General features: G+C 38.4%; 1 protein-coding gene across 4 annotated transcripts in view; it reads right to left on the bottom strand.

The window, feature by feature from the left end:
* Positions 1 to 1,268: 1,268 nt before the first annotated feature.
* The window catches only part of CLCN3 (chloride voltage-gated channel 3), a 65,970-nt gene continuing 57,834 nt past the window's right edge, over positions 1,269 to 9,404 (bottom strand). For 2 of the 4 annotated variants that reach the window (XM_069013712.1, XM_069013713.1), the window contains 3 exons: positions 8,418 to 8,634; positions 6,044 to 6,119; positions 1,269 to 4,369 (listed from right to left, as the gene is read on the bottom strand). In XM_069013712.1, the coding sequence (XP_068869813.1) occupies positions 4,211 to 4,369; positions 6,044 to 6,119; positions 8,418 to 8,634 (452 nt within the window). In that variant the 3' untranslated portion in view covers positions 1,269 to 4,210. The remainder of the gene's footprint in view (positions 4,370 to 6,043; positions 6,120 to 8,417; positions 8,635 to 9,404) is intronic. The other 2 variants (XM_069013714.1, XM_069013715.1) reach the window with 1 other exon arrangement.

Below are 9,404 nucleotides of genomic sequence, written 5' to 3'. Positions count from 1 at the left end.
TACTCAACAGCCCTGCCCACCACACAGTGACTGACTTCCACTGTAGCAACTCACATCAGTTTTAGTGACAGGACTACTCATTACTACTGATAAAGATTATTGGCCATTAGTACTATGGTCATATAAGTCATTCCTGCTTTTTTAAGCAAAGGATTGACAGTTACCTGTTACTTCATGGTAAAAGGGAGCATTAGAGGTATAGTGTAAGTTAGAGTGCTGCAAAAGTATCGTGAGTTTCAAATGCACAAGATAATCACGTGCCACAGCTACTTCTGTAAATTTGACAACTTCACCCCTTTCACTCAGCATATAAATGTCCCATTTATTCAAGCACAAACATGCAGGCATTCTTTCATAGGCCTAAAGTTTTGTTTTATACATAAAAAAGACAGAAAGTATATCTCATTCCCCTTTTTATGTTTCAAGTACAGGAGCCCTTTAAATTAATGCCCTGTACATCATACAAATACTAAAAAAGAATCATGGAAAGGTTTGAGTTGGAGGGAACCTTAAAAATTCAACTTTTGAACTGTTAAATAAGAATTTAGCTCTGCAAAAATGAGGACCTGAGCCTGGACCCTCATACTCCTCTACTACCCCCTGACGGAGAAGGAACTCTTGTTACAGCAGCTGTAAAATGCCTGGTGTGCTGCGTATCATTAACTCTTGACAGACTTTTTAGCAGGCCCTGCTGCACTAGGACAAGGAATAATGGTTTTAACTAAAAAAAATGTAGGTTCATACTAGATAGGGGGAAGACTATTATTGTGAGAGGTGAAACACTGTAAGGGGTTGCCCAGAGGGGAGCTACATGCCCCATCCTTCCAAGTGTTCAATGGATGGGGCTCTGAGCCCCCTGGTCTCAGGGAAGGTGTCTCTGCCCATGGCAGAAGGGTTGGTCCCTTCCAACCCAGGCCATGCTGTGAAGTGTACATCATCAACAGATGGCTTTTAGACAATAAAAGGATCATCCACTCTTAACTATTTTAAATCAGAAAGCCAACTATTCTATAATTAAAATTTTAAATGCTTATTTTGGAAAAATACCCCACCTAAGGCTGATCTGCTTGATGGGGTTGATTTGGCTACTGATTTGTAGCCACATGCTAAGCAATGCAAATACTGCATCTCCTAAACATTCTTTTCATCAAATCTTTTTACTAGTTTTGTATGTAAAATTCCTAGCTGTTAATTTTCTCTCAGGGAAAATAAATGCAAAAATCAACACAAATCTTGCTTGTGAAAACAATGAGAAAACATGACAACAATAAATGGTCATACAGAAGTTTTTAATGCTTGATTAAATCATCACAGTAATGAGAATTTTTACTGTAATGATATGCAGTTCTACCACACTATTATAAATAAAAACATTAAGATCAATATTAAATACAGCTCTAGGCGACATCACAGATTAACAGAGAATGCATTCTTCATGAACCAGTATCTGAATGATTTAAAAAATAAAAAAATGCTGACACTTTCCCCCTCCCATCCACCACCTTTTTTTTTTTTTTTAAATTAGTAACTTGAGTAAGGCGCTGCAAGTTTCACGTTAGAAATTTTTTGTTGCACAGCACAGGCACACATAATTCATTACCAGAACCTCTACTGTATGTTTACCAGAAGACATTTTAAATGTCAACAGGGAAAGCTTAGCAGGTTAAGAAGAGTAAACAGAGATGCATAATTTATGTGCAGCACTCAAGATCCACACAGAAATGAAACACAGCAGGAGTGTGAACTGTATTTTAATTCAGACAGCAGTCTGTAGAATTAGGTGCAAGTTAATACAGTACACACAGCAGTGTTTTACAATAACATCAGACATGGCAGAGATTTCAAACTAATTTAAAGTGATTTTTGTATGTGTAGTATTTTGTATTCTTCCACTGAAAAAAAAAAAAAAATGAGAACAGAAATCAGTGTCACAGACAACTTCCAGAGCTGCCTTCTGTAAATGGGACAATCCTGCTCTTTGTGAAGCTTCCTCTTCTTCAGGCTTATGTAATGTAAGAGCAAATTTTTAACCACTAGCACTGACTTCACATGGAAGAGTACAGCTGCTTGTTGTCATGCTCCCATTTTAACATAGCCCAAGTCCCCGTTTATTTCCAAACCTGTTTTTTAATACAAGGCCTGATCACTGTGATCCCCCAGCACATTTCACTTTCTACTGGTTCCAGTTGCTGCTGGAGATGAGATGCTAAAATGTAGATGGCAATTTTTTACTAAGAAAAATCAGTTAAAATTCAACAGTGCACTTACTTAAGCACAGCCATTTTTGTGCAGTTCACCAACAGTGTCAGAATTTTGGTTCATTTTGTTATTGTACTTACGATAAAATCATACTGCCTACTTTGTGAAAAAGATGTTTGAGGTAACTGTGATGAATGCCTTAGAGATATTTAAGATTATTATGTTAGACTTTTAGTGTTTATATTCTTGCCATTTTTGCAGTCTTGTGAGCATAATTGTTAAAGAAATTTCATCCAACCTCGTATTACAGAACATGATTTTTGTCAGCCAGATTTCTTAATTTTTTTCCTCCATCATTTAGGCTTACAGCATATTGTCATTTTTCCTCTGCCTGCAGTTGTGGTGGTGATCTGATAGAATGAATAGGAAACAAAATAATGTACTGTAAAGAAGTTAGGGATCTGTCAGTTCACCTCCAAGTGTGTGTGTGTTGCTGCTGAATTTTGAAGTCCTGCCGAAGTTTCAAGTACTGGATTCAATTCTGCCCTGCTGTTCAGGTGTGACTACATGTAATTTACACCTCTATATACTTGGGAGAAAAGAAAAAAAGAGTCAAAAGCAATCTAATAGTTGCTTTCTCCTATTAGTTTTAAAACCCTGCAGGTTGTGTTTTTTTTTAAATAAAACCTTACTATTACTGTTCCAGTTATCTGCTAGTAAAGAAAAAAGGAAATCCAAGGTAACGGCTGTGAAAGTTATATTTGAAAATGATCTCATATGTATGTTGGATCATAAAGAAGCCATTTTCTTGAAACCCTTCATCTAGTTGTAAACATTGGCTAATCCTCCATTACTTACAGAGGATTATGAATTATTCTATAAAATCACATTAAAAAGGTAATTAGTTATGTGAGATATTAACTGATTCATATTTAATAGATTTTTTAATCCATACAAATATAAATAAAGAATGGTAAAACTTCAAGAAAAATAATATACATTTAGTGCAAATTATGAGTTACATTTCTTCCTACCATGTCAGCAGTGGAACATCTTTTGTGGAGACGAAAAAATAAAAATGACCATTATCAGATTTTACAGGGGGGAAAAAGATCTCCAGTGTTGTAGCATGCATTTTTTACCAGATACACGCATACAGAATTGTTCCAGCTCTTAAACTAGTAGAATAGCAGTATTTTTCCTTATACTGCACAACATTGGTATATATCATAATGCTTTCAATAATACAAAAAATTGCATAAGACCGGGTCACATTATTGATACTTTCTGCCACAAAACCAGTATTTTTCTTTTAAATACTGGTTTCATCTGGTTTTAGTTTTCTCATATCACGACAGCACATGGGTTGAAAGTCTTGCATGGTTCTTGCAAAGTATTACCTGTTCAATCTGGTTTTGTTGCAGTGGCTCTGCACTGCCCCAAGCATTTCATGATGTACGAACTTACACATTTAATGGCACAAGAAAAACCTCCTTTCTTGTGATCACACCTCAGTAACTCAGTACATCTCAATATGAGAAACAACTGCTTCAAAAGGGCACACCAATTTTAAAGAGGCTTTGTTACGGCTCAGGAGAGAGAGAAATAAAGCTCTTCTGGAATGTAGAAAGGTGACGAGTAATAGTTAACACGCTTCATGAGTTAACACAACAGTTTTCAATGGTAAGAAGGGCAAGACCTTTCAGTCTCCACAAGATGGCTCAATTCAGAACAATCCCTCCAGAAACAGGGATTAATAACACATCTCTTCAATGCTGAAGTACCAGGCTGGGCTGGAGAATGCCACCACTTTGCACGGCTCACCCACTGCACTATCATGGCAGACCTGATGTCTCGGGACGCATCCAGTGCAGGACAGCAGCTCTCCCTTCCCACACTCCCATCAGCCTTCCTCCTCGCCACATGCTCCCCCAGACTGACTCCTGATTGCCAGCAGCACTGTTACGTAAAAACCCAGCTCTCGTCTCTGATTTTAGAAGTTTTCCCCAGACTAAAGTGTTGTGCTATTCAACAAATGAACCTCCTCTTCCGTTTCCTCTCTCTCCTCAGCTATGGGTTTCAGTTGAACATTATGGAGGCGGGGTCTTGGTTTGCCGTCTGGGCCATATGACGGAGGATATCTTTTTTTGTTATAATGCCAAGGAGGCGCCTGAAAAGGATAAATGGAAGATTGATATTAATCCAAGCAGGAAAATCATGAACCGGAACAAATCTGTAGCCAAGTCCTTTTTGTTGACAGGAATAGGGCAAAAGTAAACAGCCTGATTTTCTTATTTAAGCAGAAACATTTTATTTATCAAAATGTTGAAGAACCACCAGTTTGATAAAACACAGCAATGCTGAGACACTGTATTCAGATGGTCTCTGACAGCTGTAGTCCATTTTAATGAAATACAAGTCATACAAGTAGAGCCCATTACAATTTTTATTTAACTTTTTGTTTCTACAAAAATCAAATTTTGATTAGCATATGCCAACAAAAAAGTAACAAAGAGGGACAAAGAAAAGAGAGGTATGAAAAAGAAGTGATACTGATCCCATTTCATATGGGAGGCATGTTCCAACCTAGCCATCAGAAGTGATGTACTGCTTGATGGCCCCAAATCAAGCAAATCAAACTCCCCTTCCCTCCTTTTTTAAACCAGAAGGATCCTTCCAGTCTGACACACTGGCTCAGATTGAATATACTCATAGGAGCACACTGTACCAGCCACAAAACTTTTGTATAATAAACAACAGTTCATTAGTTTTTGTAGTTCATGGCTTTAGCAAAAAATAAACTGTGAATAATAAAAGAAAATTTTCATTTTCCAATTTAGATACTGTGCTCTTATGACAGGGTCTTTTAAAACTATAACTGCAAAACATCAAATAGAGTGAGACTGTCCAAAAGGATAATATCACAAGAGAAGCAAAGAGCAGAATGAATGAGCTGCTGCCCTTATTATTCTGGTTAGTACATTTCAATTTGTCTTATTAAAGGACGCATGAAATACTTGTGAAATATTAGCGTAAAATGAGAACATAATTAGCATATTTTGCACATAAGCAGCTAAACATGGTGGGTATGTTTAGTAGACATGTAACTAGCAACCCATGTCCAAATTAAGACAAAATCTACCACCTATCTAAGGGGTTAGTTCACAACATCATGATTAAAACCGTATCTAGATTCTGAAGTCAACAGCTGACACAGTAGCAAGCCACTTGGTGGCTAAGGGTATCACTGCACATTTTGTAAAGGAGTACACTGACTGCTGTAGGTAACAGCAGCAGAATCACAAGACTTCACATAAAATCACAGGACTTTACTAAAAAATAAGAATATTTTTAAAAATCATGTTGATAAAGGGGGATTACAGGGAATATCTAATGATGCAATTAAAACATGCTTGTCTTTGCTTCTCAAAAGATGTGATACTTTGCTATTTAACAGCTATTTAAAGCTGTCCAAATCAGAAAAAGAAATTGGCATATACGAAAATCTTAGTTTCATTAGGCAGGGAAAAAGTATTCCTAGCTGCGTGCTCTCCCACCTGGGGAATTCAAGAGATCAGCCAGCTGGATCTATGTGATCTCAACAAAAGTTTCAGAAAGTTTACTGTTTACTTTCCTTTAATGTTGTGACTAACAGTATGTTCACATTTACAGCTTCATTTCTACAAAAGGATTTTGCACATGTTCTTTTATGGTTTAATACAAATTTTGAGCATAAGAAGATTTCATTGTTCAGCCGATGTCATAAAAGCCCTGAACAGTTCACAAGTTTCATGCTTCCTGACTTCTAATGTGTCTAATTATGAGATCTGATATATCTAATCACCAAGGGTTCGACGTGCTGCTTTAGTTGCTCGAGATGCTCTAATATGTTCTTCTTTGTGATGATCCCCAAGACAATCCTGCAACAGATTATGTTATGCTAATAACTGTGTATGAAATCAAATTAAAAAAAAAGTTCTAATCATAATGAAAAAGGATTAGAAAACTAAAAACAGGGAAAAAAAAGAAACAGAAAGAAAAAGAATGGTTGCGGGAAAGCCAGTGAGATAATTAAATGAAAATCTATTTGAAAGTCAGTATCCTTTCCCAGATTTTGCTTTTTTCCTTTTTCTCCCGGAATGCTGAACAGAACTGGCTCTTTAACCACCCCAGAGCAGTATGTTTCTCATACCAGGGACACATCAGGATAGCAAACTCTATCCCTTCACCCTAAATTCACATGGTTTTGGGCTTTAAAGGCACTGAACTAAAATCTACTTTGTATTTCCTTTGTTTAATAGTTACTTCTCCTCACACTTACAGATAATTATTCACATTTTAACGAGCCACAGTAGATGAACAAAATAATAACTGTAAAGTCATAGCAATTGAGGTTCGATGCTGCCCTACAGAGCTGGGCTATCTGGTATCCTTGCCAACAGACAAATTCAGACAAATTTCTCATTCATGACAGGACAAATCAAGAGAAACTCCCTGGAATGGATATTCTGGTACAAATTTGGAGGCGTGAGGCTCAGTCTTCTCTTTGTCATCTGCACAATTTCTGCACAATCCAATCTGGATTGGAACCAGTCTGTTGACACAAGTCTTTAAACGGGTATATTCAGTTTACAGGAAATTTGCCAGCCAAAATACAAAGTAGTCCTTGATGGCCACAAGGCTATATGCCATGGCTAAATACCACCAGTACTAGTATTTATGATCTGGTCGTCTTGTAATGGACAGTGTGCTCGTGGAATGACACAAATTTGTAAACTGAAGTAGGATAAAATAAAAATTAAAGCCATCCTGCTACTTTATAATAAAATAGTTAAAAATGTACATTAGAGCTTGACATAGCTTTGCAGGATCAAGCTTTCTTTAGAGGACATTTTAGCATCAATATCAATGTTTGAGCACTCAACCACAACAGAAACTATGAAAAAAATTATCATAGTAAATATTTTTCAGTGAATTGGAATTGATTCCAATTTCCCTCCCCAAAACAAGCAGAACTTCATGCCTGCACTAACTTCTAACTGTCAGATCATTATGTCCTTTCCGTATCAGAGAAAGGCTTCTGGAAACACTACTTGCCATTCCATACAGAGACGCATTGAAGAAAAAAAAAAAAGCAAGCAGGAGAACACTTAAAATAAATTTGTTTCAAAATACATCTGAAAAAACCAAACTTGGAAACCAATGCAATATTTAAACATTTGCTACATACAGCAGCAGTCCTTTTGCCCACAGAAAAACTAAGAAAGTCCCAGTCATTTCAGATTTCTTGTCCCAAGGACATTGATCAGTCCTAAACATGTGGATGAGCAGACAACATTTCACTCCCCAGGTGCCTTAAAGACATGCTAAAGGGAAAGTAAGATACTATGGTAGGAGTATCGATGTTGCATGTCAAGTGTTTAATGCAAGAGATACAGGAAAGCCGAATGTTAAAGGAACAGCTGCACAGAAAAAGATCATGTAAAAAAACAAGGAGCAGTTTAGATAAGAGGCAATTACAACGAACATTTCGTTTCCATGCCTGGGGTGATTTATTTAGTAGATAATCACAGGACAACTCCCAACAGTCTCATTTAAAAACATTCTAAATCTTAAAATTACTTTCCTGAAGTATTTTGAATTGTAGAAACAAAAGTTGCAGACTGAAGTTCCAGAACTAGCAGCAGTTTAGTTGTTAGTATTCCAAAATACAAAAGCTTGGTGGTAATCGCCATCACCAGACTCCAGAAGAAGAGATACTGACTAGATCATTTTCTCCTCTACTCTTTATGAACTCAGTATTTGTAGGTGTTCAATAACTGCTGATACATTGCACCTTGCCAGAACACAGGTAAGAATGAGAAAATACAGGCCTTAGACTGTGCAGTGCACAAGCCTAAACTTCTGTAAGACAAGTTGTGCCTCCTCCAAAACCAATTTGCACAGATCAAACTTGCTGAATTAATTTCTAACAGAACATCATAAAATGACTGAAATCATCTGCCTGCTTACTTGGAATACAAGGAAGGAGTAAGAATTTCAGAGAGGTGCTACAGCACAGCACGTTCTTAATGAACAGCTGGGGTCCTCTTGCAATACCAAACTTACGGGTTCAAATACCATGATCCTGGTGTATATCCTGGTTCAAATACTCTGATCCTGGAAGTGAAAATTACTGTAGGTAACAAAACGCACAGCACTGCTGCCACTTCACTCACCCGTTGTGTGTTACAAGGCACTGCCTCAGACCCAGCTTCCGGAAAATATCCACCACGATTTCCATTGGTGTGTGGTCTGTCACGGTGAAAGGGCTCATATCAAGTATGCTTCTGAGCTTCAAAGGTCGAGGGCTTTCTGCTGGAAGCGATGGGGTATGCTGGGCAAAACATACCCTGGAACTGCCAACAATCCCTTCCTGCTTCTTTCTAGCACTTTCTTTAAGAGAGACAGGGAAGGGGGAAAAACAGCAGAGGAGAAAGAATTTATTCTTGGAGTAAGATGTTAGTGCAGACAGCTCAGTCAACACTACCAGACTCTCGCGTATGTTTCCATAGCCACTGCTTTATCCCCAGGACATGGTTGTGCAGAAATCACAAAAGCCATCTACTATTCCACTTTAGTCATTATTCAACTAATTTTCTCACTCCAATAAGTAACTTTTATTTACTATAAAGAGGTGGAAAGCCTGAAAAAAATAACATGCAGGAAGCACATACTCAGCTCCTGAAGAAACTGCCGGGAAAAGCCAGTCTCAGTTGACAGCTCCCTGAACCTTTTCCTAATATCCAACCTAAACCTCCCTCAGCACAATTTCAGGCCATTCCCTCAGGTCTTGTCAGCAGGCACCACAGAGGAGAGATCAGTGCCTGCCCCTCCTCTTCCCCTCACAAGGCAGCTGTAACTGCAGTGAAGTCTCCCCTCAGTCTCCTCCAGGCTGAACAGACCAAGTGACCTCAGCTGCTCCTCACACCTTGGTGCAAGGCCCTTCACCATCCTTGTGGCCCTCCTTTGGATGATGTCTAATGGCTCTCTAACCCTCTGATAATCTGGCACCCAAAAGTGCCCCCAGGATTCGAGGTGAGGCTGTCCAGTGCAGGAGAATCCGCTCCCTTGCCCAGCTGGCAATGCTGTGCCTGATGCACCCCAGGATATGGTTGGCCCTCCTGGCTGCCAGGGCACAATGACTCTTAAGCCAGACACAACCC

The sequence above is a fragment of the Aphelocoma coerulescens genome, chromosome 4 (assembly GCF_041296385.1).
Source record: "Aphelocoma coerulescens isolate FSJ_1873_10779 chromosome 4, UR_Acoe_1.0, whole genome shotgun sequence".
NCBI classification, from domain to species: Eukaryota; Metazoa; Chordata; class Aves; order Passeriformes; family Corvidae; genus Aphelocoma; species Aphelocoma coerulescens.
The sequence above is the reverse complement of the archived record's forward strand: the minus strand, read 5'-3'. Positions and strand labels throughout refer to the sequence as shown.